We start from the raw sequence: 24,984 nt of genomic DNA on the forward strand, positions 1-24,984 counted from the left end.
GTCTGCAAGCCTCTGTGATTTTACTAAACGTCGCCACAATCCTCGATTTGCAACTAGTGTTGTGGCCTCATTTAGTTCTGTACCTCTTATCTTTAAATCGTTAGAAACTGAGTTTAACCATCGTCGTCTTGGTCTACCTCTACTTCTCTTACCCTCCATAGCAGAGTCCATTATTCTCCTAGCTAACCTATCCTCCTCCATTCGCCTCACATGACCCCACCAACGAAGCCGGTTTATGCGTACAGCTTCATCCATCGAGTTCATTCCTAAATTAGCCTTTATCTCCTAATTCCGAGCACCCTCCTGCCATTGTTCACACCTGTTTGTACCAGCAATCATTCTTGCTACTTTCATGTCTGTTACTTCTAACTTATGAATAAGATATCCTGAGTCCACCCATCTTTCACTCCCGTAAAGCAAAGTTGGTCTAAAACAGACCGATGTAAGGATATTTTCGTCTGAGAGCTGACTTCCTTCTTACAGAATACTGCTGATCGCAACTGCGAGCTCACTGCATTAGCTTTACTACACCTTGATTCAATCTCACTTACTATATTACCATCCTGGGAGAACACACAACCTAAATACTTGAAATTATCATCCTGTTCTAATTTTGTATCACCAATCAGACATTCAGTTCTGTTGAATTTCTTACCTAATGACATCAATTTAGTCTTCGAAAGGCTAATTTTCATACCATACTCATTGCACCTATTTTCAAGTTCCAAGATATTAGACTGCAGGCTTTCGGCACAGTCTTCCATTAAGACCACGTCGTCAGCATAGGCCAAACTGCTGACTACATTTCCACCTAACTGAATCCCTCCCTGCCATTTTATATCTTTCAGCAGATGATCCACGTAAACTACGAACAACAAAGGTGAAAGATTACATCCTTGTCTAACCCCTGTAAGTACCCTGAACCGAGAACTCATTCTACCATCAATTCTCACTGAAGCCCAATTGTCAACATAAATGCCTTTGATTGATTTTAATAATCTACCTTTAATTCCATAGTCCCCCAGTATAGTGAACATCTTTTCCATCGGTACCTTGTCATATGCTTTCTCTAGATCTACGAGACATAAACACAACTGCCTATTCCTTTCGTATCATTTTTCAATTACTTGGCGCATACTGAAAATCTGATCCTGACAGCCTCTCTGTGGTCTGAAACCACACTGGTTTTCATCCAACTTCCTCTCAACGACTGATCGCACCCTCCCTTCCAAGATACAGTAAATACTTTGCCTGGTATACTAATCAATGAGATACCTCGATAGTTGTTGCAATCCTTCCTGTTCCCTTGCTTATAGATAGGTGCAATTACTGCTTTTGTCCAATCTGAAGGTACTTTACCACCACTCCACGCTAATTTTACTACTCTATGAAGCCATTTCTTCCCTGCATTCCCACTATACTTCACCATTTCAGGTCTAATTTCATCTATTCCTGCTGCCCTATGACAATGGAGTTTATTTACCATCCTTTCCACTTCTTCAAGCATAATTTCACCAACATCATTTTCCTCCTCCCCATGAGCTTGGCTGTTTGCAACACCACCAGGATGATTTCCTTTTACATTGAGAAGATGTTCAAAATATTCCCTCCACCTCTCCAGTGATTCCCTGGGATCTATTATGAGTTCACCTGAATTACTCAAAACACTGTTCATTTCCTTTTTCCCTCCCTTCCTAAGATTCTTTATTACTGTCCAGAAAGGTTTCCCTGCTGCTTGACCTAGCCTTTCCAGGTTATTACCAAAATCTTCCCATGACTTCTTTTTGGATTCAACAACTATTTGTTTCGCTCTGTTTCTTTCATCTACGTAAAAATCCCTGTCTGCCTCGGCCCTTGTTTGGAGCCATTTCTGATAAGCCTTCTTTTTACGTTTACAGGCTGTTCTCACTTCATCATTCCACCAAGATGTTCGCCTTTTTCCATCTTTACACACAGTTGTTCCTAAGCATTCCCTTGCTATTTCTACTACAGCATCCCTGTATGCCACCAATTCACTTTCTATATCCTGAACCTGCTTACTGTCTACTGTTCGAAACTTCTCACTAATCATATCCATGTACTTTTATCTAATTTCCTCGTCCTGGAGATTTTCTACCCTTATTCGTTTGCAGACAGATTTCAATTTCTCTACCCTAGGCCTAGAGATACTTAGTTCACTACAGATCAGATAGTGGTCTGTATCATCAAAAAATCCGCGAAGAACTCGTACATTCCTAACAGATTTCCTGAATTCAAAGTCTGTTAAGATACAGTCTATCATGGATCTGGTACCCCTAGCCTCCCATGTGTAGCGGTGAATAGCCTTATGCTTGAAGAATGTATTCGTAACAGCTAAACCCATACTAGCACAGAAGTCCAGCAAACGCTTCCCATTCCCATTAGCTTCGATATCTTCCCCACATTTCCCAATCACCCTTTCGTATCCTTCAGTTCTATTCCCAACTCTCGCATTGAAATCGCCCATTAGCACTATTCTATCCTTGCTGTTGACCCTGACCACAATGTCACTCAATGCTTCATAAAACTTGTCAACTTCATCCTCATCTGCACCCTCACATGGTGAATACATAGAAACAATTCTTGTCCTAATTCCTCCAACTGACAAATCTACCCACATCATCCGCTCATTTACGTGCCTAACAGAAACTATGTTGCGTGCAATGGTATTCCTGATAAAGAGCCCTACCCCAGACTCTGCCCTTCCCTTTCTAACACCCGTCAAGTACACTTTATAATCTCCTATCTCTTCCTTGTTATCTCCCCTTACCCGAATATCACTTACTCCTAGCACATCCAGATGCATCCTCTTTGCTGACTCAGCCAGTTCTACCTTCTTTCTTCCATAAGCCCCATTAATATTGATAGCTCCCCATCGAATTCCATTTCTTTCGCCAAGTTGTTTCCAAGGAGTCCCTCGCCTGTCAAATGGGAGTGGGACTCCATTACTCCCATAGGTCCGAGGCTTGCTTAAAATGTTCTGAGCTCGGTAAATTCATGAAGCAGGATGATACCCTACTTGCACATAGTCCAAGTGAGGATCTCTGCTTTAACGGGTTATGGACCACCGGTGAATTTTATAGTCCTAGCCGCCTGAGCACAAGGAGGACCATGACTCAGACGATGTCCGAGATGCCCACTCCCATCCCACAGCAACTGGTATCCCGAATCTCTGGACCACTTACTAAACCACTCAGCCGTTGCCCATGGTTCACGAACTAGGACGTGACTACAGTAACCCACAAACATGAACATTCTTATTAAAATCTAAAGCAAGATATGGCGTGAATATGGCAGTGATCATGCTCCACTGTCAGTTTGATACTTGTTATAAGCGCGTCAGAAACAACAGACACTACCCGTACTTAAAATAAATAAAGATGACAACTGAGGGCCATTCATAAAGAAATGAGCATGTGGCTATAAAATGAAAATTGATGAAAAGGTCGTAATGCAATTGCCTATGAAAGAAGGCGCGGTCCCTATAAGAGCGCTGAGGTCCTAAACTCGCCGCTGGAGGCACATGCGTGCACACCACGTGACGACAGAAGGAGCACGCGCATGCGTTGATCGTCCACTGCAGCCAGCCTTGCTGCAAACAGTGAAATGGAGGCTTCGAAAGAAGAGCAAAGGGGTGTAGAGCGTTTTCTGGCAGCAGAAGTAGTGAGGAGAACGAAAATTCATCGAAGAATGGCACGGAGAGCACTGCACGTCCGTTGCAAGGGTCAAGCGATTCAGGGAAGACCTCATGTTGTTGGCCGATGAAGCACGGTCTGGAACGCCACACCGCATTACCGAGGCCATTGTCCAGCAGGTGGATGCCCTCATTATGTAAGACGGGCGAGTTACGGTAGCAGCCATTGCCGCAGAGGTCAGAGTGAGCGTCGGGTGTGTTCACGCATCATTAAGGAGAGACTGAAATTTCGCTAAAAGTGCGCCCAATTGGTGCCTCACAGTATTCGTCCAGCATAGGAAGCATGTCGAATGGACCTCTCCTCTAACATCTGATGCGCTATGCCAAGAAAGGGGATGAGTTCCTGTCACGCGTGGTCGCTAGAGACGAGGCATGGTGTCACCACTTCAAATTCGAGTCAAAACGACAAAGTCTCCAGTGGAAGCATGGAAGATCGTCGCCACCCCCAAAAAATCCCGTGTGAGTTAATGGAGGCTCTGAGAGACAAACAATTCACCTCGGACACAGACGTCAAGCACTACGTTGGGAACTGGTTCACAACGCAGCCCCAGGAATTTTACGAGTTGGCCATTCGCCGACTTGTGTCGCAGTGTGACAAGTGCCTCAACAGTGCTGGGCAATACTTTTGAAATAGCGGTACATTTGTTCATTTTACAGCCTCCGGATCGCTTCGTTTTCTGAATGGCCTTTATATAATGAGACTATTTAACATGGCTGAGCTTTACACCAAATTACATTGGTCTTCGTAATAAATGATTAGATAAATAAATAAAACCTTCAGAGATCAAACATTCAAATACCATTCACTGATGAACATCTCTTCGAATCAGAAGGTTACAGAATTTTGAAAGAAAAAATTGGAAAGTGCGTCGTAAAAACTGTCCCTCATTTCGGGACGGAATGTGTCATCAGCAAGAAAATTCTGAACTCTATCACGGATCTCAATTCTCCTAATAGTCGAGTCTCTTCTCTTTCCTTCTGTTGCACAAACAAAATGTACACCATTGTGAATGTCCACGCGCCCACCAACCAGGCAAGTAAGAAGGATCCGGAAGGAACTGACGAGTTTTGGGAGGAGCTAGAAGATATCAATTCTACATTTCCAGACAAGGACACCATCAACTTGGTTGGGGATTTCAATGCCCGGCATGACAAAGAAAAGAAATTCTTGGAAGTTACCCAGCGGATAGAAAAACAAATCTCAATGGAGAGAGACTTGTGGAGTTGTGTAGGGCATTCGATCTAGTCTTGAAATCAACAGCCTTCAAACACTTACCAACGAAACAGAAGACTTAGACATCCCGTAATCCCAATCTTGTAGAATTTCAAATTGATAATATTGCCATCACCCGGAATGATGTCAGAATGTCAAAGTTCTAAGAAATGCCAACTCAGACTCAGATCACTATATCTGAAAGATTAAAGTTAAACTGCTTCCTATAAACTCGAGAAATACACAGGTGAAAATGATTGATAGATTTGACATAGAAAAGCTGAGGTCCACCCGAGAATTCACACAAAATCCTGAATCCCGAGAACTGGGAAGAACTACAAGAGGACCTGGTTGGAACAGCCATGAAGACCATTTTACCTTCAAAACTAAGGAAGTATGCATAGTGAAACAGTGAATGTTGTGAGGCAATAAGACAAAGACAACTTGCTTGACAGGGATGGGACTCTAGTGAGAACGATACTAACAGGACAAACTTTCTGAACGCCAGAAAACATGCTGCAAAGACCATCCATGGGGTCAAACGTATGTTTGTCAAGATGCAGCTAGTAAAAATTGAACAAGACTTCTAGAAGTCCAATACACGAAAGTTCTATAGAACCTTTAAGAGGAATCTTCGCAAACACCATCCTCCAAGCCTACAATTCAGAAGCCCCAACGGTAAAATGGCTCACAATGATAAGGACAATTGCCTGATTCTGGTGAAATATTTTGCATCCCTTTTGAATTGTGAAATTCCAAATTCCACATTTCCTTTTGAAGAAGTTTTGCGGATTCATCCCAATTCATCGCCACCAACGAAAGAAGAAACGAAAATGAATGAAAACCCACAGAGTGTTTCCAGTCATTTGACCGGTTCAAGAATGGAATGATTAAGCCCCCTCCAGTGACGAAGATAGGAATGGTGCCAGCTGCCGAAGCCTGTCGCACTCCTTTGGGGCAATGATAAATGACTGACAGATGAAATTATATTGGAGAGTGCTGCTGGAATGAATGATGACAGGAAAGAACGGAGTACCCGGAAAAAAACCTGTCCCCGTTCGCTTTGTCTAGCATAAATCTCACATGGAGTGACCGGGATTTGAACAACGGAACCCAGCAGTGAGAGGCCGGCGCGCTGCCGCCTGAGCCACTTCAGGATAACAGGCACCAGGCGAGGATTCTATAATTGCTGAACTTTGGAAGTATGCAGGTGACAAAAGTCTGGATAAAGTAATAGAAATTATCTGCGAGATATGGGAAACAGAGATCTTCCGAATGGCAGGACTTCAGCATTGATTCACCTCCTTCATAAGAAAAGTGATAAAACAGACGTGAATAACTACCGTGGTATCTATCTCCTGCTGATAAGATATCATCATCATCATCATCATCTGTTTACCCTCCAGGTTCGGTTTTTCCCTCGGACGTAGCGAGGGATCCCACCTCTACCGCCTCAAGGGCAGTGTCCTGGAGCTTCAGACTCTTGGTCGGGGATACAACTGGGGAGTATGACCAGTACCTCGCCCAGGCGGCCTCACCTGCTATGCTGAACAGGGGCCTTGTGGAGGGATGGGAAGATTGGATGGGAGAGGCAAGGAAGAGGGAAGGAAGCGGCCGTGGCCTTAAGTTAGGTACCATCCCGGCATTCGCCTGGAGGAGAAGTGGGAAACCACGGAAAACCACTTCCAGGATGGCTGAGGTGGGAATCGAACCCACCTCTACTCAGTTGACCTCCCGAGGCTGAGTAGACCCCGTTCCAGCCCTCGTACCACTTTTCAAATTTCGTGGCAGAGCCGGGAATCGAACCCGGGCCTCCGGGGGTGGCAGCTAATCACACTAACCACTACACCATAGAGGCGGACGCTGATAAGATATAAGATTCTGAAAGCCCTTCAAACGAGGGCAGAAGAACAATTAGACCCACAAATCGGTGAATATCAGGGAGGTTTCAGGAAAGGGCGTTCTTGCAGGGAACAAATCTTGAACATCAAATCCATTCTTTTATATTTGAATCTCAGAAATAAAGAATTTGTTGTGACGTTCATAGATTTTAAAAAGGCGTATGACTCGATAGATCGTACCTCCCTGATAGGAATTTAAAAGGAATTTTGCTGAGACAACAAAGCCAGAACAATAATCCTACAAACATTGACCAACACCACTTCGAAGGTGAAGTTCAGGGGAGAGATTTCAGACGCTTTTGATATCAAGACAGGAGTTAGGCAAGGAAATGGACTATCACCTCTAATCTTCAACTGTGTCCTTGAAAAGGTCATCCGGGAGCGGCGTAAAGAACTGAATGATCAAGGAATTCAAATCGGAGTTAGGCTAGGATGCAAAATCCAAAATGTTGGTGTTGATTGCCTAGCCCTTGCAGACGATCTTGAATTTTTTCCGAGTCCTTAAACATAGCCATGAAACAGGTTTTTCAGCTTGAAACACAAGCAGCGAAGGCAGGCCTCCAGATCTCTTTTGAGAAAGCAAAATTGTTAACTAATATCAATCTGGCACCCAGAGTGCCCACAGTGGGAGAGGACAAAATGATACGAGTGGATAAGTTCAAGTATCTGGGAGAACTGATATCACCAAACTTGTCAGATAAATATGCCGTTACATTTCGGATGAACAAAATGGAAATGACATACCATTTAACCAAGGGCGTCTACAATAAAAGATCCATATCTTTCAGAGCAAAAGAGGCCTGCTCGAGAAACTGAGAAAGGAATATTTTGAGAAAGATCTTTGGTCCGGTCAAAGACAATGGGGAGTACAAAAGATGGCATAACGACGAACTATACACCCACGGAGGGAAGATTACCGACACCATCCGGAAAGAACGAATTATCTTTTATGGCCAAGTGACACGAGTGCACGAAACAAGAATGACCACAGCATCTTTACCTTCTTTTAGCAGAAGAAAACTGAAGGGGCTTGGTTCATTTAGGTGGATAGAGACCTTGAAGAAATGGGAAATCACACGTAATGACATCCAGAAGCGTGTACCACTTAAAAAGAAACTTCAAGCATTCCACGGCTTCCGAGACAAGACACAGGAAAGGAAAGAACGACACTGAGAACGCATGCGAAAGTACTGGGCAGACATCAAAGCCAGAAGTAGCCAGTTGAAATGACGTGATCCAATATTGGCCGATACATGAATTCGGAGATAAAACACATCATGTGGAACAGATTGACGCAAGATTTTGCAGGAGTAGTCTGTCAGATTCTTTTGAACTAACCATGCATCAGCCGTCCAGGGGTGTCAAAACTTACCGTAATCTTGATGTTTTCCTTGTGTTCAACGAAGTCCTTCCTCAGACCTTCCGTGAGCGCCCTGACGGCGTGTTTGGACGCCGCGTACATGGAGCCTTTGCCAGATCGAGGAGGCAAATGACCAGCAATGCTGAAAAGACAACATAGATATGAACATACAAAATTCGGAGGTGAAGTTGGTCCTTTGGTTAGGAGTGCTTGCGGTGGTGGTTACAGTGTAAAGAGAAGGTAGAATGGAAGAATCATCCCCTATAAGTGGTGTTTGTGATTCTTGTTTTAAGAGGAAGTACAAGTGGTTAATCATCATCTCTGAACAAATTAAAGGGAAACAAAAATAAAATAATGTATGTATTGACGGAGGAATTAGAAAATGAATTTAAAATAAAACGAAAATTATTATTATTACGAAAAGTTAACAAACGCATCAAAAGGAGACGTAAATTCCCAGAGTAACAGTACACTTGAAATGTATATGCCCTTGATTAATCGACGAATGGCGAGATTATCATTATTATCGGCATCGTTTTGTATGAGTTCGAGTGTCTCTTGCAGACCGAGGGAGGTTAGGTCTTAGGTCAGAGAGATCGGTACAGAGGATGTAGGTTACGGTAAAAACGGCACCACAAGAACACAATGGGGAATGTGTACATATTCCATGACTTATCCTCAGCCTACAGTAAACTTCGTTGTCCCTCCGTGAAGGCCGGAAAGAGGACCGCCACACGACAGTTGTCTTTTTAATTGCTCCCAGCTGGATGAAAGTTCGGACAGATAGCCACTCCGATTCTCAGGACGCCAAGATGGTTCACCGTACCTGAGAACAAATATCCCCAGGTGGTACAATGACGGGTCTACCTAGTAAAAGTACCTCTTCTTTTGCAGCTTCATCCGCAAGTTCATTTCCGCAATCCCAATGTGGCTTTGTGAGCCAGACGGAAGTGATTCTGGTACCAGCATCACACAACTCGTCTAGAAAGTCATGAATCTCCTGCACTAGTAAGTGTTGTGGGATGCAGGCGTCGATAGACGGCAGAGAACTTAACGAGTCGGTACGCACGAGAAGGTTGCCTCTTTCGTCATCGAGTCCAAACTGCAGAGCTTCTAAGATGGGGGAAACTCCTCATTATACACACTACAGACGGGAAGAAGTGACACCTTCGTGACTACAGGGTGTATCTGTGGTCACATCACAGAAGATGCTTAAAGTGTCCGCCAAGAACACTCTTAACATGGACTGGCGAAGTCCCTGCCGAACAGCTGCGCAGGCGTTATTGATACGCTATTCCAGTTCATTGATGTCGTTAACTGGAATAGCGTACACCACATTTTTACTGTGTACCCACCGATAGAAGCCCAGTAGACCAGGCAGGCAAAAGCACAGTCCATCGATGCCCGATCCACTGTCGTGGGAAGTTCTTGTCCAAGCACCGGCGTTCATGCAAACTGAAGTTGACTGGTATGTATGGACCACATGGTACGGTGAACTGTTAGGGGTAAATGTTCCAGTAGTACAGGCAACGTGTCCCTAAAGAAGGTCTAATATGCTGGTCCGTTCAGTCGTCGGGGTAGCATGCTTCGGGCGATCAACTGAACACACATTGCATCCAGAGTACTGATGATGATTAGCGACAAGAGTACAATGAGGATTTACAATTGCCTACGTCTGTGTGTTATGCAAATTTAAGATTCCATCTCTTCCAAACTTGACCTCGTTGGTAAACAAAATGAGCGACGGACAGAAAAAAAACCATTAACAAACATTTATCCTTTGCGAAAATGAAGTGACCGTAAGTATGTCTGTTGGTCATGGCCATCCATCAACAGCTGCTGATTTCAGATGAACACCAGACATAAGTCATAGCCAGCACGGTTGCTAGGTAACATTGCCTGACCATCCATCCATCCATACCTTACGAGTACATGACAGTCTGATGACTTTAATTCCTCGTTATTTTCTTCCTAGGTAGTGGGGTTATCCTTTAACGTTCAAGTTCTGAGTTCCGAATTCTTCCAACCTTTCCTAGGACGCCTGTCTTTATTTCAAACGGTTGCAACAATTCTCCATGAACTTCACCTTCCTTTAGTTTCTTTGATTATATTTGCCAATTTGTTTTTGATTCCAAATACCCAATGATATTATATTTATTATTATTATTATTATTATTATTATTATTATTATTATTATTATTATTATTATTATTATTATTATTTACTTACCTACTGATATGTACAATATGACCATCATTCACTCCTTTTGATCTCATGATTTTCACAGCTTCCCGGGTACAAATGCTCAGTCCCAAGACGTTGGTATCGAGGATACGAGTCCATTCTTCTGTAGGGCATTCTGTTGAGACATATGAGCAAATATAAGGTCAGGAGTTATACAAGACGTCTTAAATCCGAAAACATATACCGTTTGCTAACAAGTGCTATCATGGCCCCAGAAGACATGTGAAATCCAAGTTGCTGTTCATGAAAACTATAATCCTAATGTATAAAGTTTTAGTAAAGCCTGTATTTACATGTTGTGCTGAGACCTGCGCACTCTCAAAATATGATGAAAGACAGCTCGGTATATTTGAAAGAAGGATTTTGAGGCAAATTTTTGGGCAAGTGGAAGAAAATGATGTCTGGAGAAGAAGATATAATCATGAATGTTATAATTGATATAAAGAACCAAACATTGCGAACTACATAAAGATCAGAAGGCTGGTGTAGGCACGACATGTGCTACGTGCTAATGAGAGAATGATAAAGAAGATATTTAATGCAGTGCCAGAAGGAATCAGGAAAGTTGGAAGACCAAAGTTAAGGTGGGAAGAAGGGATGAGAGAGGATGTAAAGATAATTGGAATCAAGAATTGGAGGGGCTCTGCATTTAACAGGAAAGAATGGGAAAAACTTTCTTCAGAAGGCCAAGAAACACAAAGGGTTGTCGTGCCAGTAATGATGATTATGATGATGATGATGTTGTTGATGATGATGATTCACGACGAGATAGCAAACTCATCGTGTTTCAAGAAGGAAACAATCTCCGGAAATTCATGAGTTCGGCACCGTGGGGTGTCAAAGTTCGTCAAGTTCACGGATGTCTGAATGGGTGTTTCACCCTCAGCGCCTGGCCCCAATGCGACACGTCCCTTCTCACTTTGTTGGAGTGAAAAGTTAAGATTGGCAGCGATAGTTATGGTGGGACCCTTCATTACCCTGAAACTCACCTGCTACTGATGCTTCTCCGGCCACTCCAGCATTATTCACCAGTATGTCTACTCTCCCGAGTGTTTCGGCCACCCATTTGAATGTAGCCAGTATATCTTCTTCCTTCTGAACATCACATTTTCGAGGATACAACTTGCCTGTAGGCACTTGACTGGGGTGGTAGCGGTTGCATCGGTTACGAGTCTTGGCTCCCTCCCTAGCGTTAGACACAGCCTCCTGAAACAGAATATATCGTAATATTGCAGTGAGGATTTATAATCAAAACTATAGGCCACAAAGCCTACCATCATTTTTCTTCTCAGACGCTTACTATCACAGTTTTTCTTAGGATTTTGAGATCAGCACTTCATGAAATGTATTTTAAAAGGAAAAAGAGAAGCTTTTAATTTAAAATATCAAAATAGGGCATTTTCGTATTTAGTGAAAAATACACGGAATTTCAGGATTCTACCGCCTTACCGACTATCAGCAGTAGAAGTTAAACACAGACAAGAAAATTAAGTCAATAGACAAAATAAATCATTAATGTTAAACACTTACCGTTACATAGTTTAACCCAACAGTTACCCAGAGACCATGAACCCAAAATTACTCTTGGTATGGCAATAAGTTGTTTCAACACTACCAAAGAAAACAAGATGTTCTTTGAGAACAAGGTACATACTATTTTATTTAATAAATAAGAGTAAAAGTAGACATAATCAGTGTAAAATGAAGGAATGAACGCCCTCGAAATGAAACTACAATCTTCATAAAATGCAAAGGTGATCTGAAAATTTAAAATGTTTGACCGAACGAAAAGAAAATAATATACTTTCAATATTTTTAAAAACCTCCAAGAAATTGAGGACTTAGTAACCAGTTTTACACTTCAGCAGAGACCATTCCTTACTTAAGTTATTCTCTTAATAGTTTCAAGCAATTTAATTTTCTATCATTATTATTATTATTATTAATTTGAAGAGCACCAACTACCTTCCAGAGATTCCACCAGAATTCAGTTCATATCTCACTGCCAGAAAATGTAGTTAATCATACCACCCAACCAGAGTGTAGAATAAAATAATCCCCAGAGAAAAATAAAGAAGGGAAATAAAGAAGGTAAAGGCAAGTAAAACAAGTAAATACACCACCAGAACGTAGAGTCAGCCCAAGACATATAATTAGAATACAACGTAAAGAGCGAAAGCCACCCACAAAATAATAATGATAAAAATAGTAGTGGTGATCAACCCAACCGGTTACTATGGAAACGTAAACACCCCATGCGTCCATAGCAACCACCAAAATCAAAACAAGAACAACAATGGTACATATACAAGAGGAAAGGAAACCCCAAAAACATAATTAAAATGAACCCAAGGAGATAAAATAAAAAAAGAATTAGAATGTGGCAGAAAAACATTTCACTGAAATTCAGGCGAAACCTCTCGTGCTCTATAGTTTATAAACAGCGTAGTTACCTTTCCAATTACACATAACCATCCGAAAACGTTAGATAAGTATAACCCAATCTGCCTTTTCGAAATTAGAAGAAATATGAAATCATAATTCTTATTTGGAAGTAACCTTCTTAAATTTCACTACCCACGCCTTTCAGAGACAGTTAGACCATATTAACAAAATACAATAAGGAACCCGAATTAAAGAATGCCCTAACTAAAATCAAAAGAAAGTGAGGATGGACGCTTTTAGAAGTTCACACACCAGGAATCTTGAGACACACAGTTTTGTACACCATCTTCGATAGAATCCAGGTGCCAAAGGAATAGAATTTATGAAGAGACTTACATGTTGGTTGAAGCTGCAGAAACACGTTACTTACGTAGAGGTTCAAGTACTTTACACATCATAAGAAAACTAAATAGCTCAGAGGACGTACAATTGAAAAGTGCTTGAGAAGATTTTTGAGGGCAAGCCCTCATACAAATACCAACTATCCAGGCTTCATGTCGCATTTAGAAACCAAATGCCGGAGCGGAGTAATCACACGTCCTTCCTCCATCATACTCAAGGCAAGACTCATGGCGGCACACACTATTAATTAGCATGGCCCCACCGAGCGGAAAGGGAAAGTCATAGACTCGCTCACGGCACGGAATCGTACCAGACCAAGATTATAAGGATTCCGAGAGAAAACATTAAAGCAATATAATCTCAAGGTGACAATGACGAAGATGGTATCAATTAAATAAAGTGGGCAAGGCCACGTAGAAGGTACTTGTAGAATGCAAGACTGAAATAATTCCGAATGACAATTTTCAAAAACACGATAGGTTGGGGAGAGCTAATACTCGACACCAACGTCACAGGATTAATTCTATATATTTGTTACTGGAGATAATGGTTATTTACGGGACGTTTGATAATTGTGTTAAACCCTGGGCTTAGGCCCATTTTTCATATTTAACATACATATTTTATACTACACTGGGTAAAGAAATTCTGTTCAATTTTCCTGTGTCCGCTGGAATGTTTCTTAACATACGTTGGCCATTCTGTGAACACATTATCGACTTTCACTTGTTTTCGCGCCTTTCAGTGTATTTTGTTTATAGTTAAGTTGTCGCTGTAATCTGTTCCGAGTAACCAGCTGCCGGCTGTATTTCCTATTTTATGACATTTACAGCATTTTTTAACTTAACCAAATGAATTCCAGAATAGTGTACTTATACTGCAATCTTTACTTTGTGATGAGCGGCCTGAACTCCTGCTTGCACGCAGAGGCTTACAATCCGAACAACAGGCTGCAAGGCATCGCGCACAGCTGGCGGCAGAAGGCACAACGCACAAAAAGACACGCAGCAGAGATCCTCTATTATTTTTTATCGGCCGGGGTGACGCCTCATCTGTAAATCGCACCTCGCCGAGCCCAAGCACATAGGCTGACACCACAATTGGAAGTCGGCTATATTCACTTACGTCCTCGATTCTCTCCCAATGGCATCACCACTGCACTTCTCCCGACCGGCCTACATATATACTTCACGTCGTCCCGCCCAGCTGATGGAACCACCGCCTGCTCTGTCTACACTTGTTGCACCGCCGTTCGTCCCAGCTACTACCACACCTACCACCACCCCTATCACCACTACAGTCTTAGTTTCTGCCGTTTCTACCTTTCCTGCCACCACTACCATTATGTCTCATCCATTCCCTGTCATGACGTTTCCCCCTCTTACCACTCAACACTCTGCTCAACGGTCCGACTCACAGCAACCGCTTGTCGACGAAGCTGCAACTGATTCCTCTACTGTTCCTGAGCATCCACCATTGTCATCGCCGTCTGAATGCACAGCCAATTATACTTGTGTCATCTGTGGTGTTGTTCCTGCTCTTCCAGTCGAAGTCATCACTTCTGCCCTTCATCAAACTGGACTTTTTGTCACTGGGAACTCCAGGATATACAACTCAGGTGAACCTACGTTTTTGTTACGTCTCCACTTCGCTACGCCCGAAGCCGTCATTCATCTGCTCACACATGGACTTCAACTCTTTGGCCGTACTTATCGTGTGGAACCATCTCGTTCTCCTCCTAGTCTTCAATCTCGTATTCTCTCAACCCGTCGGCTTCCCTGGCCTTCTGCATCTCCTATTCACTCACCTCGACAACGTCTTTGGTTCACTCCACCCTCCCACAGCTCATTTTCCCCATCCCCGTCTTCTACTGATCTTTTCCGTCTTCTCTTAACCTCTCTTGCTACATTCTCCTCTACCTTCCATCTCATTGCTTTCCATCTTTTCCCCTACCGCTCCATGTAACTCTGCATTGTATCACTGTGCCTTTATGTAACTAACAAAATACCAATAATGTTATGAATCAATATTTTAAAAAATAAAAAGAATAAAGGGAACACAGAAACAGGAAAACCAAGACGCCCCAGAATCATATCTCCAATTTCCATCACCTTTATTTACCCCCTCCCACATAAAGCACATCACCTTTAACCCCCGCAACTCTCTTGGCCAGAGAGTAGGTGTTCCCTACTAGGTGGCCCGCCTCCCCCGTCAGGGGAGGAATGAAAACTTAGTTAGTTAGTTACTTAGTTCAATCCGAATGCATCTGGAAACGAGTAACAAAATCTATTTTCGTGGGGCTACAGTCACTGAATATTAAAATAAAAGATGCAGTAATTACTGGCAATGGTGGGACTCTGGCAAGGACGCTGGTGTTACGAGCAGTGGGTTTCATACCAGGAAGAAACTGTCAGGGGAGTCTTTTGCTCATTGCCAAGAAACAAATCGAAAGAAAACAAGATAAACGTAGAAATGAAGTGGAGGATGATGAATATGGCTCTGGAATGTTTTAGTAGGCTAAGTAAACATCGATAAACTGAAAATTAAACCTAAGTATTCTCCAAACTTGAAAATTCGGAAGTTGTATGTCATTTTCTCAGGAATCACGTGTCGGATGAATTTGAAATTTCGTACCATTAAAGATGCTTACAAACCAAGAGCTGCGGAGAAAAATGAAAGTAATCGAAGCAAATATAAAGGCAACACTCATGTAAAATGAACGGAATTGTTATTGGCTAAAATTGTTAAGAAATGAATATGAAAAATCTACAAATTTGGCAAATTGAAGTACTTAATTGAAGTAATTCAAATTAGTGGACTGGGCAAAGGAAGCCAACAAATCAAGAGCGCAAAGAAATGGAACACGCGTTCCAACTGTCTAAGGATACGTACAAGAAGCTGTCAAATAAAATTAGATATTACAATACTGTAAAAAAAAAAAAACCAGAAAATATCTATTTTATGAAATGCATGTTCACCATATACAAGTAATCAGGAGAAATGGAAAAGATGGAGAAAATGAAAAGAAAGATTCTAAGAAAAATTTGTGGACCACTATAATCAGAAAAAGGAGAGTTTAAGTACACGAGGGCGAAGAACTTTATAAGAGCGAAGAAAGCGAAAACATGTCGGATACAATACGAATGACGAGAGTAAAATTTCTTGGCCACGTAATGAGGATGGACGACAAGAGACTCACATAATTTTTTTAATATGCTCACAGGAATACGAATGGCAATCAGTGAGTTTAAGGAATAAAGGAAGACAGGGAAGAAATGTGGATATCTGAAGGGATAATACAGAACAGGTTAATACAAAATTTTAAGGGTTTCCAAGTGAACGTTTTTGCGTTCATTTGTTGTGCTTATTTATTCAAAGTCAAAGTCACCTCCGTACAGGCCATGAAGGCCCTTGGAGGAGTGGAAGGTAAAGGCTTCCACCATTGTTAACTTCGGCACGTGATGGGGTAGAGTGGTTAGCTCTACGCCCGGCCGTCTTTGCCCGCAGGAATTAACCTGGTACTCATTTTTGGTGTAGGCTGACTGAACCTCAGGGCCATATGTATCTCCGGAAGTGGAAATCTTGTTTCTTAAACCTTACGACTTCCTGAAGGGGATTCGAACCCACGTCCTTCCGGGCGAACCGAGCACGCCTTTAACGCCTCGGCCAGGCAGCCCCTTTGCTTGTTTATTACTTAGTTAAATATTTGTTTCTATTTACTTATTTTTGTTTAATGAGGTATTTTCTTGCTTTTTATACAGATTGTATTATATGTTTATTTTTAATAACTTGTTAATTTTTTGTTGTTGTTAATTTGTTTAATTGGTAATTTGTTTGTTTAGTTTTTATTAATTCGATTTGTTTGCTTATATCCTTGACTTTTGTTTGCTCTTGTTCGTTTGTTTATTTATTTGCTTATTAGTTTTCATTTGTTTTTCTATTTGTTTGTTCTTATTTGCCCATTTATTTGTTTGTTTACTTACTTGCCCATTTGTTTGTTTTTCAATTGTATATTTATATGTTTATTTATTTGCCAGTTTGTTTGTTATTTTTTGTGTATTTCTTTATTTATTTGGCTATTTGTTTGTTTTCATTTATTGATTTTTTGTTTGTTTATTTGTTCTTTTCTTGATTTATTTCTTCGTTTGCTTATATGTTTGTTTATTGGTTTATTTATTCGCCTCTGGTCTTTCCTAGACTAGGGGCCGGTTCTATCACCTACTGGTAAAGTAGCGCGTAACTTGCCCTCCGCGTAAAAGGATGTTTCCGTTCGACCACTCCCAGGTAGCGCTATCGGCAGCATAAATCGTAGTTACCCGGCGCGTAATTTATCGGCCACTTCGAGGGCCCGATAAGACTTTACCTGCCGGGCAAGTTTTGAGAGTTGAACATTATTAACTGTATTTCTGGTAACATACTACTTAAATTACGGTAGCTTAGTATACTGAAAAATGCATGAAACGACATATTTCTGAGTCTGAACACTGTTTAATGAAATCAATTGGATTGAAATGAAATAAGAATCTTTCACTCGTGAAGTTAATCTTCTCACGCATGTTAAAAAAAATAAAGTGAAATTAATAATTCACCAACAGTCCTTAGTTCGGATGTTCGTAGAATTGAAACTGCACAGTTCTTAGTTCGAATGTTCGTAGAATTAAAAAGGCACAGTTCAAATTCAGTCCACAGCCCATCATCTACAATACATTTACACCGTTTATAGAATTATCTACACACGAAATTGTAAGTTAGTGACATCTGTACTCAATCACTTCTTAATGTTTGCCACTTGAAGAATTCTAAGTTAAAGCGCAGTCATGTTAGTGAAATATCTCGAAATATTCAATCACTCTGTAAGGATCAAAGACTGTTCCAAACCCTATCACTCTCCACAACATTAACTTTGAATTGTGAACACTTGGAAAAATAATCGCAAGTCTTAGACATTCATTCAGAATAAACAATCACTTGATAATATTAAGAGTTTGATGAAGCACAATTTCTATCACCCTCCGTTGGAGCAGAATTCTATCACTCGACGAAATATCTTCTTTGCAAGTTTTCATTCCCCACCCTGGTGGGGTGGGGCGGGCCACCTAGTGGGTGTCGCCCTATCTCTGGCCAGGAGAGATGACGGGGTTGAGAAGGAGTGAAAAATAAGGAGATGGGGAAAATGTGGTTTGAATAAGTAAAGGAGATGGGATAAAGGAAGTGTAGGTTCTCTAGCGCTTTATTGACAGATTTACATTTTCTGTGCTTTATTGACAAAGATACATACATATATACAGAGCTTTATGGATGTTTATGAGAGTTACATGAGCGATTTTACAACCAGGTTGCGTATGGTGGTGTGATGAAGTGACGGGTTTCGTGAGGTGGAGGGAGGATGTGAAGTGCTAGGATGTGATACGGGATGAGAAATTTACCAGGGAGGTGAGTAGGAGACTTAAGAGGTTAGATGGAGGAGGGAGTAGTGGGAAGATTGCAGGTGGGGGTGGTGGATAGTTGCTGGGTGAAGATGGTGGAAAGCGGAAGTGTGGACTGGAAGATTGCTGAGGGGGTGCAGGCCGGGGGCGTGTGCGGTGGCGGGGTGATTTATGTTGATTAGGAGTTTGGGGCGGACAGCGGGACGGTTCTATCCTGAGATGTCGGCCGTTGAGGTATATCCCTTGCGTGAACAGGCGCTGGACGTCTTCAGGCGTTGGTAGTTGCAGGCGTACTAAATATGTAGGGCCATCATCGTTGTGGATCCTAATGGCTTTCTTCACCGGGATTCCTGCTTTTTGGAGTTCTTGGAGGTTTGCTATTGGTGGTAGGTTAGGTTCCACGCCACAGGCAACACAGCTGTATAGGTTGTTCTGGCTGGGTGGTGAAGTTAGCGGTCGTACATTATCTGGTGTTGGTGGTTGTGTATTGTCTGCTTGAATTGCTATTGCTTCATTTGGCGGCGTTGTTACTTCTTCCTGCTGGCCCTGAGCGCGGGGGGGTCGGGGGTGGTATGGCATTATGGGAGAGGGGTGCGTAGTAGCTGTGGTGGTGGTGGTAGGGGTGTTGGAGGTAAAATGAGAGGAGGTGGAAGTAGTGGTGGTGACGGTGGTGGTGGTCTGGGAGGTGTAAGGAGAGGGCGGCTGCTGTTGGTGTGATGTGCCAGTAGTGGGGTTGGCTGTGGCGGCGGCGTATTCCTTCATTAGCTGGTCGAGTAATTTCCCTGGGGTATCTTGTACTCGATGTAGTTGTCCTTGGATATATACCCCATTGTCTACAGCGTTGTAGACGTCCTCTTGCACTAGATAATATAATAATACTTCTCTTGTGGGTTTGTCGATTTGATAAAGTCTAGCGGCGATGTAGACGCCTGTGGGGCGAAGTTCCGTAAGGATGTCATCTGCTGGAATTGCTGGGTCAATATCGTGGGCAATGCAAGTATAGTACAGTATGGGAGGGGGGGGGGGGCGACTTCCTCTTGGTGTCTGGCCAATTTTGCTTTTTTGGGTCGTCTGGGCGCGTAATTAGAGGTGTGGCGCCACCCGGCCGAAGAAAAATGTTTGTGGGTGTTTTCAGGGCTATTCAGTCCACTTTCAGAGTTTGGAGATGTGTTCCCTCCTCCACGAAATATGACAATCACTACACGTCGTATCGCAGTCTGCGCGAGCCGACCGCTCGCTGTTAGCAGCGTGAACTCCACTGCGAAACACACTGGTCTGCTATACTGAAATTCAAGTCAAGAGCTTAGGAAAAGTATCCTTCCGCATGTGAGAACGTTCCCTGTACCCCTTTCCCGTCTCGTCACCGTTCTCCATCTCCGCAACAACCAGCTTCTCATTAACGCCGTGCGTCCATCTGACAAGTACAGTACTTCATTCTGAAACAGTGAAGCATCAAACGAAATCACTTCCTTTCACATAGCTGTACTTTGATTACGTACCATACCTATTTATTCCTTTATTGACCATGTAAAACCTACAGATTACTGACGAATACCAAGGCAAGAGAAGCAAGGTTTATTTTTATTTCATAATGCGATTTCTGTGAGGCACATGGGGACTTACAACATAAGTATACGATTCCGCTCTCGTGCAACGACTGTCAGTGGCAGTTTCTCATAGTTAAAAATGCTGAAAAACCCACCCGTGAGTTGGATTGCAAAATACAATGCTTCAAGGAATGTTGTAAATATTGTAGTCTCGTCATTCGGAAGGTAAAAACGAACTCATGATCCTCTCATGACAACATTTCTGCAGGTAGAGGGCGGTTACGAATATAAAGTACACATTATTATTATTACTATTATTATTATTATCATCGAATATGCCAAGGACCCTATTCCCATACCGTGTCAAGGCCCTTCCTGTTTTATTTACGGCGAGTGCTGAGCTTACACATCGATCTTTCGCTGGAGACTTGGATTTTCCGTGGAGTTTAAATTCCAAGCGAGCGGTGTAAACTCTGTACGCAGAAACGCCGATCAGCTGCGCGGACTTTTTCACGTCTTCCACAGTCCACAGTGGATTCTAATCTCGCAGGCTACTGTAAAAGTTTAAAACAATTTGGTTTAGATTTTCTACTTTATTTTTCTCCACTTAAAGTATTTCACAGGGGACTCAAGCGTCACAGCATCACACACGTCTTGCTCACAGCTGGCAGCCATTATTAATATTGAACACGCTGTTGCAGCCAGTATTGCCAACAGTTTTCTTGGATCCATCTTCAACGTCCCACATATTATGCGAATTTAACAACAGTGGAATGAACTCGAACAAACCTACTAATTAGGCCTACACAGTGCAATAAGATATCAATATCATATTAAATTATTATTATTTTGCTACATACACCACTGAGAACAATAACTATTCATAGCCATCTACGTACGAAATACAAGAGTTGGTATCGAACCCGAATAACATACAACCTGTGATATATTTTCCATATTTATACAGGGCAAACATTTTAGTTCAACAAGTCAGTTCACCAGAATATCTAACCAAATTGAAGGAATCTCCTCACTTCAAGAACAAGTAATAAACCTAGGGAATTATTTGGCGCTGCGGAAGCCTTTTCACCGACCAGAAGTCTGACTAACATCAAAGGGATCGCTAAGGTCTTGAGTTGACTCTCAGTATAAGCGAAGCAGCTCTCCCACTGCCTTCGTGATGTCCAGGCCGTACTGTAACGAGCGCGGGAAAGCAATCAGCTGATCGTTAGGGGGGAAGTTTAGCACATGAGTTAGCAGAGTTAAACATAGATTTTCGCAGTTTTATTGAAATTTTTAACGATGGATGCATGTTCACTCAGATATATGAGAGAATGAGTCGTCATCGACTGCATTATTAAGTGGAAAGTCGTTAATTAGTGAAGAAAACTTAGTGTGAGCGTGTATTTATGTGAAGCTATAGGTTAAGAAGATCGTTCTTCAGTGTTTTAATTTTGTAGTTTATTTGTGTAAAGTTATATTTATAGTGTAAAATTAATTGAGTTTGTGCATTCTGTGTTTTAATATTAACCACGAATTGTATATACTTGAATTAAGATGATCAGTGAGAGAAATCACCATGCCTAAGAGTTGCTGTGTGCCTGGCTGCAAAGCCAATTATAAACAAGGAGAGTACACTCCGGTATTTGTGTTTCCTTCTGATGAAGAACGAGTTAAGTTATGGAAGAAGGCTATTCCCAGGGAGAATTTAATAGTTAATCAAAACACAGTTGTGTGTATCAAGCACTTCCCTGAAAATCACATCCTGAGAGAAATAAGAGTGTCTCGTCCAGATGGTGAGTTATTTTATTATGTTATAAACATGGGTAACATTAGGTAGGTCCTATATTTTTATGTAATCAGACCTATGGCTTATCTGAATTCGGTGTATTTGAAAATGCAAGTCTTATTTATGAGTATCACCGAGCTCGATAGCTGCAGTCGCTTAAGTGCGGCCAGTATCCAGTATTCGGGAGACAGTAGGTTCGAACCCCACTGTCGGCAGCCCTGAAGATGGTTTTCCGTGGTTTCCCATTTTCACGCCAGGCAAATGCTGGGGCTGTACCTTAATTAAGGCCATGGCCGCTTCCTTCCCATTCCTAGATCTTTCCTGTCCCATCGTCGCCGTAAGACCTATCTGTGTCGGTGCGACGAAAATCAAATAGCAAAAAAAATTAAAATAAAAAATATATATGAGTATCAAACAGCAGTGTGATTTATGTAAATCTTATCTTCTGACAGATTCAGATCTTATACATGAATTACCTCCAGAAGTAAGATATCTGAATTTCATAAATCGAGGGGGCTTAAAGTATCCATCAGACATGTCAATAGAACTTGGAAGTAGGGTGTACAAAGTATTTTGTGTGTTGGTGTCATATACATATAAGATGGTATTTCTAAATTCAGACAATCCTAAGTGTGTCACAAAATCCTTGGCTTTGGAGTCAATGCAGTTGGCAGATTCCCTAGTCATTTGTGACTGCGAGAAGAAATTGGAAGACCTGGCCGGACAGTGTAGGCCTATTTATATTTGGGTGAATACATTTTTAAATAACTTTTCCAAAATTCACACCGACTTGTGTATTCAACAAAGTGCTTCAAAGAGAGCAGACCTACTCCATACTGGTGTAACTTCCTGTAAGAGGTCCAGGAAAGCTGCAGTGGAAACAGTGAGGTACAGAAATAATTTATATTTGTAATAAATAGTAATGGTAATTGGCTGCATGTTTTCTGTCAGTGTGTATGATGTGAATGTTCCAGTTGACCAGAAAATGGATAAAATCGCAAGAACATGTTTCAAAGTGTTAGGCTTTACTCACGCAAACGAACGTATATACGCGAGAAATAGAACGTTACGGAGAAGAATATGCATTGTATGTCAGAATTAACAAATATTTGACGATAGGTTTTGGTTTTATAAGTTGTTAACAGTTCTTTAAGTAATTTAAACGAGTGTGTTATTCAAGCGGAGCGTATGCGTATCGCCTTCAAGTCCCCCCCAAAGCGTGACGTCATCAGAGGTACAGTACGGCCTGGACATTACGAAGGCAGTGGCTCTCCATTTATACCCGATTCACGCCCAAAACATGCCTTCACATCTCGCTCCACAACTTCGTCGTCTCGCGTCGGATTTTAATCAAACCTTGCAGGAATGCAGATAAGATACCGGGCTACACGATGATGTGGTTGATTTTGTCTAGTCATTATCGTAGGAAAAGTTATTATCCGAAGAAACTCAAGGAACATTCCATACTAGTCTAGGCTCACTCTGTGTTACGGTGAGGCAGGCTGTGACGTCACTCCGCTCTACGTCACACACAGCTGTTGCTCGCTGTTCCAGTCTGTCTTCCGCTACTGGCCCGGCGTGTAACGCGAAGTTTTAAATTTAATTACGGGGACTTAGTTTCGTACCGGCTGTTCCCGGTACAATATTTCGTTGAAATGTTTAATCACAATATTATGTCTACTAGGAATTTGCTTTATATGAGTGCTACTTATAGGAAGTGATGTTATGATTAATAGCATATAGGAATGTCGCCCAGGTAGCAGATTCCCTATCAGTTGTTTACATAGTCTTGTTGTAAATTATTTCGAAGAAATTGGAAACTATTCCATTCCCGAATTCCTCTTCCTATGAATGGATATTTATCCCGATTAGTTCTTTACATTTACAATACCTTACAACTTTATCTTCATAAAGTTAAACACTAGAATGAAATGCATTATCAATAAATGGAAGCATGTGGAACTAAACGAGGTCACAGAGCTAGTTGCAAATAGAGCATCGTGGAGATACTTAATCAATTCACAGAAGCCTGCAGAAAGAATGCTCAGGGCAATAAGTCTGTAACGCAGATGTGTGTATGTGTGCATACGTATATGGAAGCGCGTAAAAAGAGATATAAGAACAACGGCAGGGAACTAAACTAAATTTTTAAATGTAAATTAGAAATACGATGAAAACCTGCGTACGTTTTATTACGGAGCGAGCAACTTGACCAATCTACTACGAGAATACTTTTCAAAAACGTTGCCTTACATGACAGGTTATAACTGGCGTCAGAAAATGTAATCTCGAAATTTTAATCCCAATTAGGTATTGATATTGAAGCTCATAGATTAAAATCACGAAAGCTTGACATAAATCGTTGTGCATAACTCTTAAGACACCCCTTATTAGTCTTTTTGGTGATAAACAACAGATGCAAGCACAGGAAAATAAAACGATCGAAATGAGTTTCATGCATCTGACGATAGATAGCACCACAATCGAAAGCGAGAAATCGTTGAAAATCAGTCTAAACAACTTCGTATATCGGTGTCTAGCTCCGGGTAGCTACCTAGCGCTTGCGCGGAGGTGGTTGGATGCAAGCCAAAGTACCAGCCGATTTATACCCCCCAGGTAGTTTACTTCCCGGCAGCTGCCAGCCACTTTACCAGCAGATGGTAGAACCGGCCCTAGGATATCCTTTCTATCACCCTGAGATGAGTAGCTCGTTGTTTACGGTGGAATGATGTAACAGTGCCCAAGGCCTCCTGCACTGTACTTACCTGCACTTTCTCCTGTCTCCTCGCCAGCGCTACGACGTGGAGACCGTGATCCTGAAGCTGATACGCTATAGCGGCTCCTATACCGGAACTTGCTCCAGTGACTACAGCAACACGTCCTGTCCAACGTTCCATCTTCTACACTACAAAGTAGAAACCTCGCAGAAAAACAGTTGCAGATGGCAGGGATACTAGTTGCGAGATGCAGATAACCAGCCGTTTTATCAGCCCCGCCTTGACGAT

At 41.9% G+C, this 24,984-nt stretch overlaps 1 protein-coding gene across 1 annotated transcript in view; it reads right to left on the reverse strand.

Annotated features, from left to right (window-relative positions):
* The window catches only part of LOC136886827 (farnesol dehydrogenase-like), a 26,138-nt gene extending 1,198 nt beyond the window's left edge, over positions 1 to 24,940 (reverse strand). The window contains exons 1-4 of the mRNA XM_068230461.1: positions 24,745 to 24,940; positions 11,420 to 11,636; positions 10,416 to 10,545; positions 8,199 to 8,328 (exon numbers count right to left, since the gene is read on the reverse strand). Coding sequence (XP_068086562.1) covers positions 8,199 to 8,328; positions 10,416 to 10,545; positions 11,420 to 11,636; positions 24,745 to 24,876 — 609 coding nt within the window. The 5' untranslated portion in view covers positions 24,877 to 24,940. The remainder of the gene's footprint in view (positions 1 to 8,198; positions 8,329 to 10,415; positions 10,546 to 11,419; positions 11,637 to 24,744) is intronic.
* Between the last annotated feature and the right edge of the window lie 44 nt (positions 24,941 to 24,984).

Source organism: Anabrus simplex, chromosome X (genome assembly GCF_040414725.1).
Source record: "Anabrus simplex isolate iqAnaSimp1 chromosome X, ASM4041472v1, whole genome shotgun sequence".
Classification (NCBI taxonomy): domain Eukaryota; kingdom Metazoa; phylum Arthropoda; class Insecta; order Orthoptera; family Tettigoniidae; genus Anabrus; species Anabrus simplex.